Genomic DNA, 24,940 nt, shown 5'->3' with positions numbered 1-24,940 from the left:
GTTTCTGGTTGCTTAATTGGAGGATCAAGCAGGTATTTTGGAAGCAGAAATATAACACTGGTGTTAGTCCCAGCAGTCAGATTTTCAGTTACCAATCCACTGCCATTGCTCTAACCTCTTTAACTTAGAAAGCTATGCTAATGCCAGAGTCAAGTGTGTGTATGTATGTGTGTGTGTGTCTGTGCGTGTCTGTGTGTGTGTGTCTGTGTGTGGGGTTGCAAGTGCACACCCAGGATAGGCAGAATCAATTTAATAACCTTTGTTTCTGTCCTTGATACTTGTTATTATTCATCTGCTTATTGCTAATGATTTGGATATAGCCAAAAAATACAGAAGACATGACTAAGCAAGACCAAATATCTACAAATAATATATTAACTAAAAATAAATGGGAGACATAGCTAAACAAATACAGGAAGACATGGTTTACTAGCACAGAGTATTTTCTTTGAGTAAGAGAGGTTTTAATAGTAAGTTTAGAATAACCCAAAGTAAGTTATTACAGACAAAATATGAACTCAGCACCATCTTAAGTGCTGTGAGTATTTAGTAAATGCTTATTTCTCGCTATGTTTGTTCCTCCCATGACAATAGTACCCAATTAGGATTGGGAAAGGGGTGGATGAATTTCATTCTGGACAGGCTAGACCACCACCTAGAAAATATATCCCCATTTAAAATCAATGAGACCAGTTCTGTGTGTTGGGGATGCATGTTTGGGCTGGCAAGCCTTCAATGAATACATTCCCCCACAGAAGATGTTTTTTTAAAGAGGTGTTTATTATACAAAGTTCTTAATAGAGAATTTCATGTTAACCATTGGCCTTGAAGGTGAAATTGTTTGTAAAAGGGAAATGGATCTATGGTACCTTGTCTGGATTCTGCCACCTGATGGGTGCTCTTGAAAAGAAGCAGGGGTCTGTCAGCCTGCCCAGTTGTCTGTGATGGGAGTCCATTCCTGTCTGAGTCATCTCCCTGTTAAAAAGCATTTTCTGAACTCTATAAAGGCAACGTAAAACAGGATGAGTATCACCTAATTAGCCCAAAGAACCAACTGAAATCTTCGTCAAAACCCAGACTAGCAGCAAAGGGCCTTCTCTGTGGAGAAAAGAGCTGTCACTTCGCCCTGACTTTAGGAACACTCTACAAAGCATAGTTGTGTGAACCAGTAACAGATAGGAGCAAACCCTCGGGTGTTTCGTGCTATTCAGAGTCAAGGACTCATTCGCCTCTGAGCGACGCTCAGAGGATTTCACGTAGTGCGAGTTTCCTTGGCGCAGACGAGCTGAGAAAATCACATGAAAGTCAATTTAGTTTCCCACTTGGAAACTTTTGACTTCTGGGATGGAGAAAATTTCCTGCAGCATAATGGGTTCGACTACATGAAAATGCAGACCCTAATAATCTGTCTCCATGGAAATGTGGGGAGTTTTTGCTGACATCCTTCACCTCCACATTAAGGACCAAGGGTTCCTCACACGGCACTGCATTTCAGGAAGCAAACTGCTTCGTCTCAATAGCCTATACTGGAGCAAGTCATCAGAGCCATAATTGCAGTCTTGGGTGAGTTATCTAACCGGTCTAAAAGGACTGGGATTGCACAATTAAGAAGAATTGCTTTCCTTTGAATCCATCTGTGGCAGCGGTTCTCAACCTTCTTAATGCTGCGCCACTTTAGCCCCGCTCCCCATGTTGTGGTGACCCCCAACCATAGAATTATTTTTATTATTATTTCATAACTGTAATTTTGTTAGTATTAGGAATTGCAATGTAAATATCTGATATGCGGCATATGTGATATGTGACCCCTCTTCGACCCCCAAAGGGGTTGTGACTACTGAGCTACGTGCTCGAAGTAGAGAAGTGTTTATTCCCAAGAAAATTTACTAGAATTGGAAAGTCTTGTAGACCACTCCTAAAATCTAATCCGCAAGGCCCGGAGAAGAATTTGCTGACAGCTAAGTCGTGGTGTCAGATGGACCTAGAGACTGAGTGTGAGTCTCCCAGTGACACATGCATAAGCCTTCCCAACTGTCATGTTTTCCCCTCTATAAACCGAGATAAATGGTGTCAACTTCAGAATGAATATGTGCTCTATATAATATATATATAGTATGCAATACTTTCTTTTACTTCTTTCTAGAAGCAAAGTCAACATTCACTTTCACTTACTGCCTAACAAAGTCTTTTATAAAGTAAATATTCAAATATAAAAGAGATCATCTAAATTATGATTGGTAACCATTACCCATACCGGTTCACTAATTCAAAGCGAGTGTTCCAAGCGTGTGGTGTGCGTATGTGCTGGCGTTTAAATCCGAGCACTTTTCCCATTCTAAATCACATTCTCAGCCCCTCAGGGTGTCCCTGATGATGATCATGGGTAACTTACTTCTGTGTTGTCCCTTTCCTTGTCTGTGTTTGTTTTTCTGACACCTTGGTTCCCAAAGGCCACGGAGTTTGCTTTCTGAGACATCATGGGGTACCTTTGGTTTCTGAATGGGATGTAGCAGACACCAGCAGTCGCTCCCCGCATTTCCATCAGGATGTATGATCAGCGCCTGCATTTACATGGTTGAATCCAGAAAGCAAACGCGTACGGTTGTCCTAAGAAATAAATGAAGAGTGCTTAGATAAGTGTCTAGTACCCCGAAAGCACTATGTAAATGAGGTGAGCAGTAATACCAAGTTAGAAAAATTCAAGACCAAATACAAATTCATCTGCATGTCTGGGAGCCAGACAAGACAGACGATCACAGTTTTTCATTGCTGGGGAGGTTGTAGTTGGGAAGTATCTCATGGTGGTAATGAAGGCTGGCCTTTTATTGTAAAGCATATGAGATCAATGTGGCAATGTGGGGAACAGAGCCTCAAGCCAACTTTATGGTCAGAGCTCCATCTGAACGACCCAAGGCTTCAAGCAGCCTCCTCCTTCAACTTCCTCCTCCAGGTTCCTGATTTCATCCAGGAGTGGAGACAGTCTCACCTTACTGCTCTGTGGCATTCTGATCCGTTCTCTCAACAAATATCTACAAGGCAAGAGCCTGCAAACAAGCTTCCTGTCTCCCCCACACACACAAACCTTTCCACAACTAGTAAAGGCCTCCTGTTGGATAAATGCAAAAACATCAAGGGTCCACTCTTTCCTTTCTCCAGATAAAACTGTAACGAATGTTATCTCTTAGAATGATAGTCGGAGAAATAGAATTTTACATAACGGACTGGGTTATCCGCATCTTATGGAACAAGCCATGGTGCTTTTCTGGAACTCTCTGAATTAAAAATTTGAGAAAAGTCCCATCTACCAAACTGTGCTAAAGAAAAGCTTTGCAAGCCTCACCCACTCGTGGTGAGTCAGGCAACCCTTTCCCTTTCCTGCATCTCAGCTTCCTCCCCACATTGCTGAGAGCCCACTAGGCCCCTACAAGAAGCCTGAGTGAGCGCATCTCAGATCTGATCACATTGGCAACCGGCCCGATCTTCTTCAGTGGCTTCTTGCTGAATTTCTCATAACAGTCCATTATTCTTGACCTTCTATCCAAGACCTTCAAACATGTTGTTAGTACTAGAGAAAGGTTGGGGGAGGAAATGAATGTTGGTGGGATGAGTTCAACAACCATTTAAGAATGTGCAGACTTATCTGTGTTAGGATACGAGATTCAAAAGGAACCATGAATCTGCTAGAGTTGAAATATGTTCACTGGTCTTGTCATTGTTAGGTTTATCACTGTTACTATCATCAAAGCAAAAAATAATATTTAAATTTTTCATAATTTCTGCCACATAAATGGGTCCAATTTCCATTATGGAGATATTGTTATGTAATAAACTGCTGAACACCACAGCTGCACTGGTAAAACTTAATCTGTTACCCTCACACTTCTTTGTTTGAGAAATTTAGTCGGAGGAAAGGCTTCTTACTACCCAGCAAAATTTGGGGCCTCATCTGAAGTTCCCCAAATAGCTGAGAATGAGTGAGAGGCTGTGCCTCAGTAATCTTGACTCTTGTCCATCCTCACAGCTGCTGGTGCTCCTCAGCCGTACCACTCCCTCTGCATATGGTCTGACTACATCGATGGCCAGCATTTACCTGAATAATAGCAATGGTCTCATAGTGCTTGAGCTTTCTTCAGACACATTCCTAGAGGTCTAAAGGACCCTGAGATGCTTGTTCTGATCTTCTTTGGAAGTTTCAGAACACCGTTTCTCCTGAACATTTTGCTAGCTCAGATGCGAGGCAAGGAGAGAAACAGATTCCCACTCTGGGTGATGGAATGGCAAATGTCCACGCAGGAGATGGGGGACAGAATGTGATGAGGAAGTAGAGTAGAGACTTGGGAGACAGAATTCTGTGAGTTCAAGGCCAGCCTGAGCCTGGTCTACAAAGTGAGTTCCAGGACAGCCAGGGCTACACAGAGAAACTCTGTCTCAAAAAACAAAGCAAAACAAAAAGCAGATTATGCATACTCTTCCTTTAGAAATCATAAATATGCACTTTTAATGTTTATGATTATCCTTTTTTTAAAAGAAAAGTAAAAAAAAAAAAATCCACTAGCCCAGCTAGTGGCATTGTTAGTAGCTAATGTGTTATTTTACAGTATAGTAGCTGCAAATATGGTGATATTAGGCGATTCGTTTTTGCCTTTCAAGAAGCATACACTAACTTGAATGCTGCCAAAACTTTTGACTGCAGTAATTCAAAATACATTTTGTTCAGCAAAGCAAGCAAGAGATTACTTAGGAAATTTTTCTTTAGAGTAAGTATGACTCTCTAGCAGATTCTAGAGAGCTCATTTGTGCCAGGCATTCGGGGACCGTCATTTGGTCATTCCATAGAACTTCTGTCTCGGTGTTCTTTGCATGTTGTGCTCTTTCTGCAGGGCGCCGCTCCTCTCAACACCCACAGGTTCGCCCTCTTCCCTTGTACACGTCTTCACATAGACATCACCTTCTCAGGAAGGTCAAGATGTCCACCCACTCTGTAGTCTCCACTCCCACGACTCAGACAGTTTGCCTCCTTTGCTCTCATCCTCTTCAAACATACTGTTTAATTACTTGGTGGAGTAAGTATTCAGGAGATACATACTGCATTGATTGACAAATTTAAAAGTGGGGATGCTAGTGATATTTAGTTCACTGAAGTGAATCCGGCAAGTGGAGTGTCTATAACGGTGACAACTTCTTACTCCATTGCGTAGCTACAGCAGTGTGATGTTGGAATCCGGAATTTGAAGCAGTATCTTCCTGACGGCAGCCTTCTGAAGGTTGCAGAGGGAGCCCAGCCCTTTCTTTGGTGGATAGGTTCTCAGTTGATATACTAAGAATTTACCCAGGAGACACCACCTGTTCCATTTCTTCTCATGAATGAACGTCATCTTCTTAGGGCATCCGAAAGCTTCCAGTTGTCTCTACAACTGGACCTTGACAAATACAGCACTGTATGCTCTCCTCACAAGAAAATTCAGCATCAGCAATGTTCCATGACAATGGTATATCAACTCATCTTTCTCTGATTCCCAAAGAAACGTTCTAAAGTATTACAGAAGAGATGGGTGAATAACTCACGTGGAAAAGATGCACAGACGCCAGGTAAGTGGGCGGCTTCTCAGAGTTTCCAGGTTGCCATCCTTCACATGGTCAGCCGTCCTTTTGATCCTGTGCACTTTGAGTTTTTATGGAGGCTTCATTGCAAAAGCAGGTTGACTTATTATTGGGCCTAGGGTTCAATTTAGCCTGCAGTCTCTCTTTTCTTTCCACGGGTTAAGAGACAGAACTGAAAACGATGATCATTGTTTCAAGTCTTGAAACCAGTCCTCATCCTAAAGCTAACTCATGGCTTCCAGTTACAAGTCATTTTGTTAACATGTATCTAAATGTTCCTTACTCTGAAGATGTCACAGGCTTTAGGAGCCGGGTGTCAGGAAACAAGAACAAAATTCAAGTCTAGATTTCACAGTGTCACAGAACGCTTCTAAATCCTCCTCCACCACCTTACTACCATCATTTGTTTTCAGTTTCCTCAGCCCTGGGAACCCCTCTTCTTAAGCCCTCAGAAGCATGCAGCTTTGTAACTGATGAGTAAATACATGTTTTGCAAGAAGCCCTCTCTCTGGAATACTTTGCACCTGGTTGTGGCTTGCGAAGGTGCCTTCCAGAAGGAAGGAAAATAGTGTTTCCCAACTGCCAAGTAGTCTACATACTAGATCATATATGCTGCTTAAGGAATTTTTGAGAAATGTATCATTGAGAAATGCAAAGTAAGTCACTAAAACTAGAATGCTTAGTTCTAGAACACCTACTATGGGTTTGTGATATGCGCTGTGCTCATCTCTTTTAGCTGAAAAAAAAAAAGCCTGTTTCCAGAGTACTCACTTGATGGCCTGTGTGATCTGGGACAATCAGAGGCTGTGAATCAGTTGTTGCCCCCTCCTTTTGCACAGTCTGTTAAAGCAGCTAAAGTCCTTCCATGTTTAGTGGGGGTTTGTGGATTTGTTTTCAACTTTTTATATTTAAATATTTTTTGAGACAGCACCATCTCAGAAAAACATCATGGCCAAAAAAAAAATCCATTATTTAAATATATATATATATATATATATATATATATATATATATATATATATATGTAGAGAGAGAGAGAGAGAGAGAGAACTCAAAGGCAATTTGCTTCTCTGAAGAAAGTAAAAAAAAAATCTAATTTATGAACCTTAAAAATATCTAAGGAGTTAGAAGAATAATTATATTTTCTAGTAGTAGTATAAAGTTGGCGATACAAAATTATCAAATAACACTGGTTCAATTTCACTTTTATCACACTGAAGTTTTCAGTCTAAAGAATTTTTCCATTCTCAAAAATTGATCCAAAACAGCACAGAAGGCATGAGCAGCCCCAGTAAAGCTACAAATTGGATGATGAGAAATTATCTAATCATTACTAAGAGTGTCTTTCTTTGCACTCAATCAACATTAAATTGCTTTCTGCTCAAACAGAAAGTGGACCAACAACACAGAGGATGCCCCTTTGAAAGGTAGCTTCCCATCATTTGAGGGTTTTTTGGACTGAGGGAACAAGTTGAAACAGAAAGATAAAATCTTCACTAATAATAATGGAAATTATATTTTAAAAGGACTTTTACATCTTGAAACACTGCTGCATCAAATGTTACCCATAAATACATCAGATAGTAAGTATAAATAAATAGGATAATCCCCAGAAAGTACCCAGCAGGTTGGGGAACAGGGATGTGGGGCTGGAGACTGGCCCTTCCTGTACGTGCAGAGTCAGGCAGACATGAGGTAGAAATGAAGTCTCAAGAGCCTCATTTTTGGATCTGTAGGGTTTGCAGAAGAGTTTGGACTATATGTTTTTAGACTAATCATTAAATTCTATAGCCAGACACATTTCTACATATGATGGTTCAAAAAATACTTGTCAAATAGCTTGACACCTGATATCTACTGAATGCAGAAATAGAGTGTAGTTATTTTTTTCTTTTTCTTCTCTAAATTGTAAAATGCTGTCTGAACTAAGAAGTTCTTTCTTCCAGCCATGAAACAAGAGCCAATACTCTAAGGATGACAGATCTAAAAGACGCAAGGGCATGCGGGACTTTGAAGTTATTAATGAGCCTCCTCCAGATAGCTTGTTGCATGAGATCATTAAAGATCTTGCTCCTTGTTTCTGAAACTAATTATTTGTGTCATTTATTCCTTGCAACCAAAAAAAGAATCCTAACTCATATATACATAATTGTTAGAGTTTATAGTTTTCAAGGTCCTCCCAAATAGCCAAGCATGATTTCAAAGATCCTTCACTACATTACCCCCAAGGGTGGGGAAAAAAAACCCTGGCTTGCTGACAGCTGCAATTCTCGACTTAATAGAACATTCATCTTGCATACGGAGTGCCAACTCATACTTGCCTGTATAGCACCAGGTTTGTGCATTGTTTGTAGATGTTCTCCAAGAGACAGCTTCCTATGTGGGGGAATAGTTTAGAGCACCCTTTCAGATACACTCAACATATCTATTATTTAATTATCACTAATCACCTGGGTCAGACATTGTTAAACTTTTGTACCCAAAGAAATAACTCTGCTACCCTAGGTTACACAAATAACCGATTCTGATTTTTTTTTCCTAATGATCCATCTTTCTTCTTGATTCTTCCCTCAAACATTATAGCCATCTGTGCCAGTCACCTTAAGCTGCCAGTCTACCTTGATCTTGCTTGGTAATGGGAGTCTGAAATAATACATGTCCTTTCTTGGCAGGGGGTGGGATGGGAGAGGGATGGATGTGGCAAAGAGGAAGAGAGCGATTGATTTCTCTGTATGGTTTCGCTAGTAGAGCCTTCAGGGGTGTTCTCGTGCTTGGTAGTTTTGCTCGCCTCGCTACACAGGCTCCTGGACACCCATAGAGGGCAATCTTCCCGTGAGTTCTACTCACATCTCCCAGGGATTCCCAGCTAGTGCGCTAGTCCTGGAGCGGGCGCCTTGCACCACTCTCCGATGTCTTTTATCTGTAACCCCTTTCTGACAATAAGTGAACCCTATGCTACACTGTTGCTGGGCAGCAGACCTCAAAGGCGCCCTCCTCCTGAGTTTTCCTTCTACTATGGCTAAGTAGGCTCAGTTATTGTAAACGGGTGTTCACCACATCTACCATGCTTGTACCCTGAGGCATTGTCTTTACTTAATAAGCAATCTCTTCTTATTATCAAATCATTACTTACTATTCAGTATTGTGCTGGCTAGATTTGTGTCATCTTGTCGCGAGACTATAGTCATCTGAGAGGAGGGAACCTCAGTTGAGAAAAAGCTTTCGGAAGAGTGGGCTGTGGGCCAGCCTGTAGAACATTTTCTTAATTGGTGATTGATGGAGGAGGGTCCAGCCCATTGTGGGTGGTGCCATCCCTGGTCAAGTGGTCCTGGCTTCTATAAGGGAGCAGGCTGAGCAAGCCATGGTGAGCAAGCCAGTAAGCAACACCTCTATGGCCGCTGCATAAGCTCTTGTCTCCAATTCCTGCTCAGTTTGAGTTCCTTCCTGACTTCCTTCACTGAAATGTGGCAGTGTAAGCCAAAGGAACCCTTTCCTTCCCAACTAGCTTTTTGGTCATTTTCTTGCAGCAATAGAAACCCTAACCTCATTGTTGCTGGGTTCTGAATATCAAGGTCGGCTTCCTCCTAAGACAAGCGGTTATCTCTGTTTAATTATTCATTCATTGTAATTCTTTTATTCTCTTTCATTGAAAATAGATTCTTTTCTCATGTAGTATATTCTGATTACAATTCCTCCTCCCTCTACTTCTCCCAGGTCCTCCCTGCCTCCCCCCATCCTGACCCACGCCCTTTCTGTCTCTCATTAGAAAGGAGCAGGCTTCTAAAAGATAACCAAACAAATACAATAAGATAGAACAAAAACCATCACACTGAAGTCAGACTAAAGGAAACCAACAGAAGGAAAAGAGCCTCAGAGAGACGGCACAAGAAACGAAGACCCTGTTGTTCACACGCTTAGGAATCTTCTCAAAACACTAAACTGGAGACCATAATATAAACACAAAGACCCTTCTGCAGACCCATGCAGGTCCTGCTCTTACTGCTTCAGTCTCCCTGAGCTCAGAGGAGCTTTCCTTTAAGCCAGTGTGGCAATGTACCTGTAATCTTGGCACTCCAGAGGCCTAGCCAGGCTACACAGCAAGACCCTGCCTGAAACAATAGTTCATTCTGATTAGTGGGGATCCCTGCCTCCTAACTACGTCCAGAGCAGCCCATCATCTCTAGGTAGTTCACAGAAATTTTGGTATCTGTATTTTGCATACATGTCAGGAGCTGAGTAAGTTCTGAAATGAATTAGCCTATCAACTATAAGGTCAGACACAAAAGGTCAAACTGCTAAGCCTGGTAACTACTGTATTTAATTTAATCCAAATATATTATTTTGAAGAGTCCAAGAATCACAAGACTTGATAACATTGGATTTCCATTATACTAAGCTTCTTCAAATCAATTAATGTTTTATAATCATGATTTCATGCTAAGATTCTGAATGTTATCTCAAGGAACACAGCTAGGACTACGTTTGTTTGTACAGGTTGTTGGGGCTATCCCTCAAGGATAGAGTGTTCACCCAAATTCAGTTCCTAGTACCACAGAAACAAACAAAAGTAAAATAGAAGTGAAACAACATTTTAGTCAGGAATGGTGGCTCATGTCTGTGATCCCTAAATTCAGGCTGGGGTAAAAGGATTGCTGTGAACTGAAGGTCAGTCTGAGCTATACAGAGAGTTCAAGGCCAGTCTGGCTACATAGTAAAACTTGCCAAAAACAAACAAACAAGAATGCTGAAACTTCAATGTTTAAGACTTAGAAAATGCTCGAATAATAAACTAAATGATTTCCTGAAATTTAAAAGTTTGAATAATTGTTTTCTTAGTTCTATGAACAGCAAACCCAAATGTAGACAAACCACATTTTAGCATACTTTCAATTTACAGAACTGAGTATCAGAATATTTTGGATTTTTAAGCTCTGTGTTATTGTTTCTCAAGGATATCCAAAAATATATCTGATAAGAGGTTAGGTTCCAGAATATGTTAAAAAAGAATACAACTCAACAATCTTAAAAATCTCAATTTCAAATGAGCACAGGAGCCTAGAATAATGTTAAGAGTACTTGCTGCTCTCCCAGGAGATACAGGTTCCATTCCCAGAACTCAAAGAATCCAATGCCCTCTTCCAGCCTCTTAAGGCATCCACACACATGCAGTGTACACACAGAGACATATACTCATAAAATAAAAAGCAAACAAGCAATATCTTTAAAATGGATAAAGGACTTGAAGAGACAGTGTTTCCTTAAAAGATGCACAATGAACAGCATAAACAGGAGAAATCCAATGTCATTTAGTAACTATGAAAATAAATATTAAAATCACAATAAGATAATTTCTTATCTACTCACATGAATAGAATAAAAATGAAAAAAATAACAAATGTTGATGGGGATATTAAGAAAACATAGAATGCTGACACACTGCTGGAGGGGTGTCAAATGCTCGGCTGCTGTGGAAGAGAGTTTGGATGATTCAGAGTAAGTAAGTGAGGCAATTGTGCTCCTAGGCATACATCCCAAAACACTGAAGACAAGTATTCAAACGAAAACTTCTGCAAGTGTTCATAGCACCCCAGAAAGTGAAAACACCCCCAATGACCACCTAACAAACAGATAAACAAATTGTGGTCAAACTAGACAGTGAAGTACTGTTTGGCCCTGAAAAAAAAAAAAGCTAAGTGTAGACGCATTCTTTACTGTGGGTAAAACTGGAAAACATGGTGCTAATTCGAAGACCCAGGGTACAGAAAGTAACATACTGTGCGGTTATTTTTATACGACATGTTAGCTTCTATGACAAAAACACCTGAGATATCAACTTAAAGCAGGAACGTTGGGGTTTTTGTGGGGGAACATGGGGTGCTCATTCTTTCAAAGAGTTTAGTCCAAGATCACCTAGGTTGGCTGGTTCTGGGCCTATAGCACCATGGAAGGAGCACATAGACGAGGAAAGCTGCCTCACAGTGACTAGGAAGGAAAGAGGGAGAGGGAAAGAGAAATGGATGGAGAGAAAGAAAGAGAGAAACTTGCTTTTATAGCAACAGCCCTCTCCCCTAGTCTTTGAATACATTCCCTAGTTATCCTAGTTATGAATACATTAATGTATTATTCATTAAGAAGGTCAGCGCTCACAACCCAATCATCTTTCAAAGGCCTCAGTGACTAGCACTGTTCAGGGGACCAACCTTTAACACACAGGCTGTTGAGATGCTGTTGACGTCAGAGTCTGGAATGATTCCGCAAGCTCCTGTTTTAGATGCTTGCTCTGGAACTGGTCACCACCAAGCTGAGAACCCCTGAAACCTTCAGATGCCTGAATCTAGCTGATACAAGTGTGTCACTGAGGAGGGGCTTTGAAAATGATACCCGACTTTTGGCTATTTCAGCATTCTCTGCTGCTTTTCTCTCTGGATACAAACAGCTGCCCCAGGTCAGACACTCCCTCCCTCACCAATGTCTGGCCAGGAGCCTGGGGCCAAGCAGCTGTCTGTCAGCAGAAATCTCTGAAAATAAGAAAGAAACGAAGTCTTTTTCTCTCAGGTCTTTCTCTCTTTCTGTCCTGTGTTTTTGATACCACAGTGCAAAGATCATTAATAAAAACCATTAATCCAAATAACACCATCTGAAGTACACAAAAGAGGCAAATCCTCAGCTAATTAATTTCTATTCTAGAGGTTACACAAAGGGGGTATGAGCATGGATTTGCTAAGGGGCACAGGGTTCCCTTGGGAGATAATGAAATTAATCTGAAGCTAGACAATTGTGACTGTTAACAAAATTTAGTAAGTAAGTCGGGTGGTGGTGGCTCATGCCTTTAAGTCCAGCGCTCCGGAGGCAGAGGCTGGTGGATCTCTGTTAGTTCAAGGCCAGTCTGGTCTACAGTCTCCAAAGCTACACAGAGAAATCCTGTCTCAAAAAACTAACAAAACTTTGTAAGCATAGTACAATGGTATTAAATTATATAATCCTTTTCGTCTAACTACTTATTTTGACACATAGAACCCTGTTTCAAAAGTGCGTCAATTCAGAGGAGCAGCTCTGCAAAATCGTGTGCAATTCTAAATCAAAATCTGCTACTGTATGTTTTATCATCCTCTTAACGTTTTTCCTCTCACAAATCTGCTGGGTGTCATTGTGAAAAGGGCAGGCAGAACACAACTGCTTTATAAAAAGGCTTAAGACAGCAGCAGCATCCAGTTTCTCATCCAGTTATCATGCAAGTCATTACTAAGTAGTCAGAAATGAAAAAGAGATTGTTTTCAAATGAAAGGTGAACTCTGCCAGTTAAATTTGTCTTGACAGTGGTTTGTTAAACAAATTCCCTAAAGTTAACAAATCAGCTGTGTTTCCGAAGAGAAGTGGTTCTATCAGCAGCTAACTCTTGCAGTGAGAAATTAGCATTAGAGTACAAGGAACTGCTGGAACAACAGGGGCCAGAAGCAGCTGTTGAAGAGACTCGGGAACGTCCAAGAACACGCCTGAGAATCCACGAAAAGGAAAACCAGGGTTAGGTTGAGATGTGCTTGCAAAAGGAGTCTTGTAAAATACTCTCAAAAGTTTCTCCCAGAATCCAGGCATGGTGGCTCATGACTTTAATCCTGGCACCTGAGAAGCAGAGGCAGGAGGATCTCTGCGAGTTCCAGCCCAGCCTGATCTACAGAGCGAGTTCCAGGAGAGCGACAGCTAGGGCTACACAGAGAAAGCCTGTCTCGAAAAACTTAAATACAGAAACAAACAAATAAATACAAACACAAATAAAAATTCTCCCAGAGCCTTGCTAGCACGCTTTGTCGCAAATCTAAACAGAGATTGACTGAACCAATTAGTCTTTACTTTTCTGGTAACTAGCTTTTTGTTGTTTCCTTCGTCGTTACAAACGTCATTAAAATACTTATTTTGCCGGGTCCACAGACCCAACTGCAACGACAAGCCTTAATTCACAACTCAAGTTAAAAACTAAACCCAAATACGCCACTGGCCAGCACGACGCATGCGCTCTGTGCGGACTCGGCCGCCCGGCGCAGCTCCGCTAGGAACCTTTGCGCCTGCTCCGCGGCCAGCAGGCGGGTGGTCCCGAGACGAGGAAGTGGTCAGCGCGCCTGCGCCGCCCCGTCTGCGGCGCCAGCGGGCCGCGCAGGCGCACGAGGGCGTTTTTGACCGTAAACATCCTGCCGATTTGAACCGAGGATTTGGGCGGCCGGAAGAGCCGCGCCGTAACGGCAGCCATCTTGTTTGTTTGAGTGAATCGGAAAGGAGGCGGCGGCCGTGGCGGTAGCGCGAGCGGCTCCGAGGCGACACCGCACAAGGGCTCCCCCTTTCCCCGCCCCCTCCCCCGACCCTTTCCCCCCCTCCCCGGGCCACCCACCCCTCCCGGCTCCCCGCGGACATCCAGGTAAGTGGCCCGGCCGACCCCTACTTGGGCTCCGGCTCCCTCCCCCCTGCTCTTCCCCCGCCGTGCTGCTGTCGGGGCGCGGGCCCCGCGGCCGGGAGTGGCGGTGGGAAGGCGACCGGCACCGCGCCCCCACCCCTGCGTGCTGCTGCCAGCTCCCGGCCGGCACCGAGGGCGCTCCAGGTCGCCTGGGTCCCCCGAGTTCCCCCCTCTTCCCGGGCCCGCCCTCGCCTGGGGGGTCCTTGCCGCCCCGAGCCGTGCTCCGCGCGGGCCGAGTGACTAATGGTTCCGCTCCGCTCCGCGCCCCCCCCCCAAAGCCGCTGCGCTGTGTCGATGTCGGACGGCAGGAACACGGGGCTGGCGGGGAGGCGAGGAAGGTTTGAACGAGCCCGCTCTCCGGGATCCGGCCGCCCCCTCGAGGGAAAATGGCTGGCCGCAAAGACGCGGGACTCGCCGAGGGCGGGAGCCGGCAGGGAGGCTCCCGGGGCCGTCGCGGTGCACCGGGTGTGGGGTCCGAGGTCCGGATCGCGCGCCAGGCATGTGGTGACGGCGGGGCCCCCGGGACTCGCCAGCCAGGATGCTGGATCCCCGACCCGATTTCTTTCCAATATTTCCTTTTATTAATGTTCGGAATTCCCAAAATTGGACAGGCTGTTTTAAACACGGCGGGGGAACATTGCTTCCTAGGACATAAGTGTAACTGGTTTTCCCCGTAACTTTCTAAACTTTTATTATTATTAATGATTAAGGATCGAGTGGTTGTGGGGACGCTCTGATTCTGCCTGCTTATTTCGTGGCACAGGAAGGCTTTTGAGAGTGCTCTGCCAGGATAGTGTAAGGTGGCACTGTCGAGGTGTTCAGCTAGACCAAACTGCCTTCAAATTTAAGAGGGAAAGACTGTAGAATATTTCTTCGGGCTCTCTGATTTGTTAGGCTGTGTTCAGCGTCCCAAAACGCGTTGGTGTTTGAAGGGTTTATGGAAGCGACTTCTGTACGTCGCCTTCTCTTTACAAGAGAAAGTTAATATTTACTCCCGTTAAACTGTACGGGATAAGCGTTGTCCGTCGTCCGTTCCCCACAGGGTGCAAAATCCTATTAAAAATCAAATGCCAGCGGACTGAGAGGCTGCAGGGTTTTGTAAACAGACTGAGGCGGCTTTTTTAAGTTGTAAATACCTTTAATGTTGGGAGCAACTTTTTTTTTTTTTTTTGAGAAGGCATTGGAGAGAGCGTGTGCCCTGTCCAGTGTTTGAAGTACTTCACAGTTTGTAAGTTAAAGACGTTGAAGTAATGTTTTTTGTGCACAAGTTGGGAATTTTGGGAATTTCTTTTCTGACTTAGCAAATCATGCAGAGTCTAAGACATTTGATACTTGGGTAATTGGGGAAACTTTAATTCTTGGGAAATACTTTGAGTTTTCCATTTTGTCTTATGGGTGCTAACTGGGCAGGTTGTTGTTTGCATCTGCTTGGCACTACATGTGTTGTCCCACTTAATTTTCATTATACTTGATGAGATTGTACCCACTATGCGGTTGAGAAAGCTAAAAGTCGGGGAGGGGGGTTGATTTTCTATTTTGTTATTGTTTGGAGAGTTGGAGGAGTCTTATGTAGCCCAGGCTGGCCTTAAAGGTCCTCCTGCCTCAGACTCAGGAGTCCTGGGATTACAGACCGCTGGCCCAGACTAAATTTCAGGCATGAAATGATTTCTTAGCTATTGCAAATAACTAAGTACGGAAGGTGTTAATTTTCAGACTAGAACTGAATCTATCAATATCAAAGGAGAGTCAGTAAAATGCAGGCTAGACATAACTTTTTTGCTTTTATTTTGGTTTTTTTGTTTGTTTGGTTGGTTTGTTTGTTTTTAGCCTTCCATGGCACTTGCCCAATAGCTCCATTTTTATTCGAGTTAGGTATTGATGTTCTCCAGTTAGCAAACTGCCCAGCTATCATCTGAAGGTGTTTTTATGATAGGGAAAGTGAGCTACGAGGTTAAAAAGCATCACTTGCTAACTGATGAAAATCAGGATGATGTTGACTCCTAATGTGGTAGTTTCTATTTTGAATAGGTATGCCCAAGGTTTTTTTTTTTTTTTTTTTTTTTTTTTAAATCGCATTCATGAATACACCCAAAACAGTACAAAAGTGCAGACCCTCTCTCCGGAGGTAACTCCTGTGTCCAGTTTCATAAGTACTCCACACCTACTTTGTGCTTAGGAAAAATGCTCCTATGACCTTACATGTTCGTTGGCTCCCATAGATGGATTAACCAGCCATGGATTTAAAATGTTGTACATCTTTTGTTGCCTTTAATATTTCCTGTGGCGATTTTTGTTTGTTAATTAAACTAGTGGAAGGAAGGTTTGTAAGAACCCTTTAAGCATCCAACTTGTAGATACTTTTTTCCAACATTCAGATCATGATTAGGTCATTTAGGTTAATAAAATATTGCCTACTTTATAAAGCTACACACCTTGTTTTCTTAGACATAAAGAGGTTATACAATTAATATCCTAAAACAGTTGACTTTATGCGTACTGACAAACCAAAACCTCCTTTGACTCAGTGGAAATGGTCTAGAACCATGCCTGCAATCTCTCTGAGATATGCATGTGTTCATGTAAATTTGAGAGGGCCACTGTGCTTTGGATCGGTAAGAAATTGGTTCCGGGGCACACTGTGTTGCTGGGATTACAGCTCCTTCCTATACCAAGGGGAAAAGCCTGGGGATGCTTAAATTCTCTGGCACACCATATTGTTTGGGGAATAATGAAAAGAATAAAAGGTGTACAGACACACGTATTAAAAATATTTCCCATTGCAGTTGGCTGAACCTAAGAATGTGGGGAACCTTTAGATCTGATGGCAACTGAGGCACCTATATATACATAGACCACGCCCATTATATCCCAAAGACACCCCCACACACACACACACACAAGTACTCTAAGTTTGGCCTGGACCTTCCCCTGTTAGTACCAAGCTGACATCATTTTTTAAGTCTGCCTTACATTCTGTTGTATAGATATATTTGTTTTCAAATCCCTTATTGATGGCCAGGTAGAGTCTTCCTATGTTTTGATAAATTTGATAATATTGAGTAAGTTATGCTGTCAAGGCAACAGAATATAGCTGCACTTCCATCAAGTGCTTAGAAACTAGGCTTGTCCTGTGTGCTCTTTATTCCTATGTAAACTGGGCTGGCATTTTAATCATTAGGAAATTTGGCAAAACATTTGGTGCTGCTTAGTTCATTCTCTCTCTCAATACACACATCCAAGTATAACTTTAATGTTGATTACTGGAAATGTAGTTTCTGCCCAGACAACATGAGTGTGTGTGCCCTTTTCAGAAGACCTTACCACATTGCTCTTCAGAGAAGTTGTATTAGTTTATCCATCACTTGCCTATAGGTGAGTGGAGGAATTTTATTTTTAGTATTTGAGACAGGGTTTCTCTGTAGCTTTGGAGCCTGTCCTGGAACTAGCTCTTTAGACCAGGCTGGCCTCTAACTCAGAGATCCACCTGCCTCTGACTCCCAAGTGCTGGAATTAAAGGCATGCACCACCACTGCCCAGCCAATTTGACTTTCTTCTTGGGAATAGTTTATTTTTGCATTAGTGAGTATGTTATAAATAACCATCAACAATAAATTGCTGCTTTAGAAAATGTTGGTTCGAGTCATTGTATTGACAAGCTCTGCTCTGCCTTCAAATGCAAAGGTCTTTGTAAAGGATCAACACAATTTAGAATCTCCAAAATCTCTACGGATTAGACAACCACTTTTAAAAATTTAAAGTTTGTATAACTAGGGAAAGTGGGCAATGATGATGCTTGGGTTTTCCTTGATTCAGATGTGGCTCCTGCCGCTCTGACTTCCCTTGGTCGAACGCTCTCCTGTTACTAATTGTTTCCCAGATTAATTTTAGTACTCCTCTGCTTCACTTCCCATCTCCCACCCATGCCAGAATCTATTTAGGAGCCTGCCTTCGCATAGCTGGAATGCTTTGGGCACAGTCCTGAGCAGCAGCTGAAGTATTGCCATAAACTCCTGACACCTGCTGAAACGTGCTAGGACTTTTAATTTCTAGAATCTCTATAGAGTTTTTGAGATTTCTTAATTTAAGAGATCATTTGGTATATCCTGTTTTCTTATTAAGCACATATTTTGTAACTCCTTTATCGTAACAAGTGTCTTCTTATTTGGAGCACAATGTTGTGGGGTTTTCGTGTAGATCAGTGGCTGCATTTCTACGAAAAATGCCATATTGAGTTTCTATAAATTCTCTAGGTTTGTTTGGTTTTTGAGGCAGGATTTTTCTCTGTAGCCTTGATTGTCGTGTAACTCACCCTGTAAACCAGGCTGTCCTCAAATCAAAGAGATCCTCCTGCCTCTTCCTCCCATGTGCTAGGATTAAAGGTGTGCACCAGTGCCAGGCTCTAGGGATAGTTGAGGTTTTGCTAACAAACTTTATAATGCTTGACAGCTCCAACTTGCACATGGAAGGCTCCTTTGATTATGGTACGCATACTGTTACATAAAATATTAAGTGGCTAATGTAGCTCTGGGAGTTACATACACCACATAGCATTTGATCTGACTGAGTATTTTCTGTTATAATATTCTTTAGTTCTCAACCTGATATTTGGTAGAAAGTTTACGGTCTTATATTAAATAGTTGATGAAGCTTGTATTTTGATTTCTTTTTTAGAAAACCTTTCCACTATGAATTAGTGATGCACTTGAAGCATTAGGCGAGAATATGAATTTCAGCATCCTTTTTGGCAAAGGGAGAACTGGAGCAAACCTGGCTGTTTCTGTCTTTTTTCCACACTACCATCGCATAAATAATACATGATTTTCCCTTTTTCACCTCTCCAAATCCTCCCATGTATCTCACCTCCTCTTTCAAATTCATGGCCTCTTTTTCTTAATTGTTTTGTACAGGTGTGTGTATGCAGACATGTGTGCGTATGTGTGCTCCTAAACATAAATAAAACCTGCTCAGTCTGTATGTTATTTGGATGTATGTTTTCAGGGCTGACCATTTGGTATTCTCCTTGGGGGAAGCTGTTTCTCCTGCTCTCAGCATTCCTTAGCTGCTTCTAGTTCTTTGTCTAGGACTGGGGCCTCATAAGCTTTCCCCCCTTCCATGTCAGCATGTCTGTTGGTGCTGTCCTTACTCAGGTCATGTTTTGCCAGCCATCTTGTTGAGACTTCACATTTCTAGTAAACAGTGTCTCACAGCAAACTTTGGCTCCTCTGGCTTTTAAAATCTTTCTGTCTCCTTCCCTCCATGGTCCCTGAGCTCAGGTGCAGGAGCTGTGTTGTAGATGTATCATTTGGGCCTGGGCTCCACTAGTCTGTATTTATATGGATTGAGACTTTCTTTCTCGTAGTGGTTTTTGTTGCAAAGAGAAGTTTCCCTGAGAAGTGAGACCTGCATTTATCTGAATCTAAGGACAGTTGTTTAGACTGTAGTAAGAATGCACTGTTTAGTAAAATGATGGTTGCAGGCTCTCCTTCAAGATCCATGACTTCACTAGCCCCAGGGACTGACCAGGTTTCCAGTACCGGGCATGATTTCCCTGTATATCCAATTGGAGAGCCTCTCCTGCACCCATAGAGTTATGGTGCCATGCTGGTCAGCATTGTGCTCAGAGATGTCATAACTGGGTACAGCTGTTAGTTGCTTACCTTCTTGGGAGCTTTCAGGTAAGATCCAGCTTGGAAGCTTTGGTCTGGCTGTCAACATGTGTGGTGTCCTTAGCGGTGAGGTCTTTCACCTAGGGAAAAAAGGCAGTAGTAATGTTAAGTCTGTAGTGTTTAGGGGAGTCTCTTAGTGTTGACCAACAGGTTACAAAGAGTGGGGGCTTCTCCTGCCAGTGTTGGAGTTTTGGTTAGGTAGTCTGGCTTTTAGAGAAAGCATTGTCAGTGCAGATGTGAAATTTTCATTTGAATTATATATGTATATTTTTATGACAACTTACATATGTGTAATTTTAGGTAACTAATAATAAGATTCCTTATGACTTTCAGACACCCTTACTGTTATTTTACTCCCCTTCAGTATTTATCTCCCTCTTCTCCCTAACTAACCCGATTTTCCCCATTTCCCCTTCAGATCGCTTACACCGTGCTATTCCTCTCTATTGGACACCCCGCCCCATTAGCTCTGCTGGTTTCTGTGGTTGCTCCAGGTTACATACTCCCATCTGAAGATTGGGAGCTAGGAGCCTCGCGAGAACTTTTCAGTGTTTGTCCTTCTGGTCTGGGTCACCTCATTTAGTATGATCTTCTCTAGTTCTACCCATTTTCCTGCAGGTTTCAGGTTTTTTCACCACACACAATATTTTTGCACACATGAAATCTCCGGGCTGTGATACCTCATGCCAGTTTCATCAGTAGAAAGAATAAGCATGTTGACAGTTACAGTGTAAGCAGTTTTTCATTTAAAATTTACCATTCCCTTCATGTGGAATATGAAATTATAGTTAGTCCTTTCTTGGTTTTTTAGCTACTGTAAAAATGCTTATATATCCTCCAGCATTTGATGTTGCCTTTGTTCTCACTACAACTCTGTGTAAGGGTGCATTCATTGGTTAACTCGTGGGGCTTTGCTTTGTATTTTCCTGGTGGCTTAGAATTCCTAGAGATCTTCTGATGTTCCGGTTTCTCCTGGGATGTCCTTCACTGTGAGAGTTCCATTTTCTAATCGTATTTTCTCTCTTACTGTCTAGTCATGACAGTTCCTTACATGTCCTGGATTCAGGGTGTAGCCAGATAATGGGGTTTATAACTTCTTTTCAGTTCAAGTTCTCAGTAGTCTTAAATAGAGTGAAGGATTTTAGTGTACTGAAGGCCGGTTTACAGAGTGCACTAGTGATGGTGTACTGTTGTGTTCCCTTGAAGTGCTCTAGTGTTCATTTAAGGCTGTGGTCTCATTTTTAAATCAGATTCCGTTTGTTTCTTATACAGTACGTTGGTGTTAAGATGGCTAGATGGAATTATTTAAAACTAAACTTTGAGCCTTCGACTCTAGGTTTTGTTGCATGTGCTACATATACAGTGTTTTTATCCAGAGAGCAGGCAGCCCATTGAGTGCACGGTGGCTCTATCCCAGTATTCCGAGAGGTATAATCTAATGTTTTGAATAATTATTTGTGTGTAGCTTGAGGTTCAAATTTAGCTGTGTGGGATTTGCATTTTGTTTCTGTTCTGTTTGGGTCTGTGTGTGTTCACTAAATCACTCCAGTCCAGTTGTTGCAGATGTCTTTCCATCTTTGACTTGCTTCTGCATCTTTATGAAAAATCAGTTTGAGATGCATCATGTCTGTTCTGGGCTCTATTTGGTTGTAGTTTTCCCTGTGTGTCTTTCTGCCAGTATCACGGTGTTGACCGAGAGCTGTTTAAGGGTTAAAACTGTTGTACTTAGTCTTTCTGTTTTCCTGTTCATTTTTGAAGTTGTTTTAGCTTTTCTAGCTGCTTTGCTGCTCCGTATTAATTTTAGAATAATCTTGCCTAGTTGTAAGTACATGTAGTTATGATCATTGTATTAAAATATCCTTGAAACCATATGTACTCTTACTGTATTGCCTAGCAACTGCACTTTAGAGTGGTTGTTGTAGAGACAAGTTTGGCTGACAGTAAGTGTGCATAGTGTGTATGTGAGCTTTATGAGAGGGTGAGAGCGAGGCTAGGTAGACTAGTTCATTTCCTCTCACAGAATGCCCCTCAGCCGTAAAGGGAATGCACTGTTGGTGAGTGGTAACATTGTGCTAACTCTGAAAGAAAGCCCACTCTTTTGTGTTCGTATAAAAATACCAAAATGAGATACGTAGGCTGTTATCTGACAGGGCTTGTACGGGGCAGGGGTAGACGAGACCGTTGTATGTCTTGTTTGTGGTGGGAAGCACATATCTACACATGCAGCATGATGGCGTCGAGATGCATGTTTAAGCCAGTGTCACAGTCTGCGTTTGGAAGATACCACTATTGAAACAGCTATTTATGCATCTGTAGTCACTTCGAAATAAAAAAACCAAAGCTAGGGACTGGAGAGATGGCTTAAGTAGCTAAGAGCACTTGTTATTCTTATAGATGACCCAAGTTCAGTTCCCAGCTCCCACATGGTGGCTCACATCCCTCACCCCAGTTTGAGGGAGTCTAATAAGCGTCCTCCCTTTTGACTTCCAAACATACACATGGTGTGGATTCATCCAGGCAAAACACTCACAAAATCACTTTAAAAAGCCAATTTTTAAAAAGAGAGAGAGAGTTGATCTTGAACAGAGATTTTATTCTTAAGCCAAAACTAGTCATTTTATTAAAGATACGCTTTTTATTTCTTTTAAAAAAGGGGGGAGGGACCTCTGGTCAGGCTGTGGTGGTGCACACCTTTAATCCCAGCACTCAGGATGTTGAGTCAAGCAGGATGTTGAGTTTGAGGCCAGGCTGGTCTACAGAGTGAGTTCCATGACATGCTCCAAAGCTACACAGAGAAACCCTGTCTTGAAATATATGTCTGTGCCTCCAGCATTTCAGAAAAGGGCAGAATTCATTTGACAAAAGGGGATGTGCTTACTATCTCCTGTGAAGGGGGAAGTTAACATAACATAAAGGACAAGTTTTGTAGTCAAAAGAAAAATTAAAAAGTTAGGTGTGGTGGGTTCCATCTGTCCAGCGGGACAGGCCATCTCCTCAGCTCTGCTTGAGTGGACAGAGAGGCGCAGCTCAGAGCGTACGTGCAGCTGCCTGTACAGGTGCCTTTCTTTACTCTGTAGTTTTGGTTTTGATTGGTTTGTTTTTCTTTGTGGTACTGGAGATTGATTGAGTCCATATCCTCATATATGCTAGGCTTAGACAGTCTTCTTTCTTTATATCTAGATACCAGTCAATAAGCAGAATTATGTCTACTGTCAATAATTAGGTTAGAAATAGAATTAATACTTGGTCAGATTTAGAATAAGAGTTTTGGTGACAGTCTTAAAATAGCAAGTCATACAAGCAGTTTGACCTTTTACCTGTACATCTTAATACTTGGGGGTGGTCCGTGCCCTCGAAATAATAGGATTATTTTGTACAATGTTTACTGTACTTTCCAGGTGTTCTTATGTCTATACTCAATGTAGGAAACTAGAGTTTTCATATTTTTTACATACTTTAATAAATATATCCATCCTCACATAAAACTTTATAACTTTTTTCTTCTCTCCTCAGGTTTCTTGTTAGTTCATAGCAAACAAGAAAAATGTTCTACGCACATTTTGTCCTCAGTAAAAGAGGGCCGCTGGCCAAAATTTGGCTAGCGGCCCATTGGGACAAGAAGCTAACCAAAGCCCATGTGTTTGAGTGTAACCTAGAGAGCAGTGTGGAGAGCATCATCTCACCAAAGGTAGGTGTGGGCTGGGCATGTTTCTCTACTCTGTATTCATGTGTGAAACGGAACTTGCAGAACAACTGTTATTGTGTGTGGAAGCAGGGGGAGCCTGTAGGTAGAGTCTCCAAGTGTCCTTCATATCTTCCTGTTTATCATTTCAGGGTGATAATGATCAGAATGTGTGGGCTGGCATTGAGAAACACTCTTTAGCATCTGTAGCCTGACCCACGTTGGTATTAATGTATGCAGAGTTGATCTTTATTGTGGGGGGAATTATATCTGGGGAATAATGCTGAAGATGAACAGAGACTTATTCTTAAAAGTCTACTTTTAGGTAGAGGGCTTGGAATTAAAGTTTTCGTTCTGTATAAGTTTGGCTGGTTTTAAAATTAATAATTCATGGAACTGACTGAGATTGTGGGTATTTCTTTAATAGTCTTCCGAGGACAGTTCTAATTTGAAGTTTTAGCAATATGAAGACTTGATAGACAATAAAAGTTATCAATAGTCCTGTCTTCTAGAGAATCCTTTCATAGTATTTTGTTTGCCTGATAGACTATTGTAGGTGTATATGTTACATACAGATTAGCTTTGCTGTTTACATAAAAGTAAACTATATTGCCTTGTGATTAACCACACTCAGAAACGGCGTGTTTATAGCCCGTTTAATTGTTGCATGGCATCAGAGTTCCTTATCTACAGAATTTACAGGATTGGAAACAGACCCCTGCCAAGATGAAATAATTCCTAAGATCGTTATAGGGTTTCCAGTCCAAAAAAATCACTGTTTGGGTTGAGTGTGATTTACTTAAGCTTTCTCTGTTGGAAGAGTGTACATTATTTCTAAATTTTGAGCTCCTAATTCTCTGGTCCTGTGGAATACAACCATTTCAAGACTGACAGCAGAATACATGAAGAAGGAATAGTCTTTTCAGGCCAGAGAAATGATAATGAGGTCCCTGGATCTCAGAGAAAAGCATAAGGAGGTGGCAGCTGTGTGTATGATCAGCACGGTAGAGCGGAGTTGAAACAGGAGGAAACAAGGGTGGTCTTCTCAGTAAGCAGTACTAGGACAAATGCTATCGGCGCTATGGAAACACCTTATTTCTTGCAAAAATAAGTTAATTCCAGATCATGGACCTAAAATGTGAAGTATAAAACTCTGAGAAAATAGCTTATTAATAGTTGCCCTTGGTTTGGTCATCTCTTCTGAGAGGTAGCACCAAAAGTATAGCCCATCAAAGAACTTTTTTTTTTTTTTTTTTGATTGTAAATTTGTATTAATAAAGCAAAGACCATCCCAATGCAAAGTATTCATTTCTATATAATATCCTCCCTCTTTTTTAGAAAGAGATTGACTGTAACCATTAACCATTTATAATCAAGCCCTTTTAATCAAAACAAACATTTATAGAAAATCATTTTGGGAATTTGGACGCTGTTTTCTATAAACTGCTTCCTACTGTTTGTTGGACAAAGTATTTTTAGGGTTCATGGAGAACTTTTGGGGTTTCTTCTTCTGTTAAACCACATTAGCCTGAAAGGGATCCAAAGGTT

At 41.9% G+C, this 24,940-nt stretch overlaps 1 protein-coding gene across 1 annotated transcript in view; it reads left to right on the top strand.

Annotated features, from left to right (window-relative positions):
- Positions 1–13,816: 13,816 nt before the first annotated feature.
- The window catches only part of Rad21 (RAD21 cohesin complex component), a 30,205-nt gene continuing 19,081 nt past the window's right edge, over positions 13,817–24,940 (top strand). The window contains exons 1-2 of the mRNA XM_057792012.1: positions 13,817–14,008; positions 23,224–23,398. Of these exons, the coding sequence (XP_057647995.1) occupies positions 23,255–23,398 (144 nt within the window). The 5' untranslated portion in view covers positions 13,817–14,008; positions 23,224–23,254. The remainder of the gene's footprint in view (positions 14,009–23,223; positions 23,399–24,940) is intronic.

The sequence above is a fragment of the Chionomys nivalis genome, chromosome 17 (assembly GCF_950005125.1).
Source record: "Chionomys nivalis chromosome 17, mChiNiv1.1, whole genome shotgun sequence".
NCBI lineage: Eukaryota > Metazoa > Chordata > Mammalia > Rodentia > Cricetidae > Chionomys > Chionomys nivalis.
Note: the sequence above shows the minus strand (reverse complement) of the source record. Positions and strands in the feature narration are given on the sequence as shown.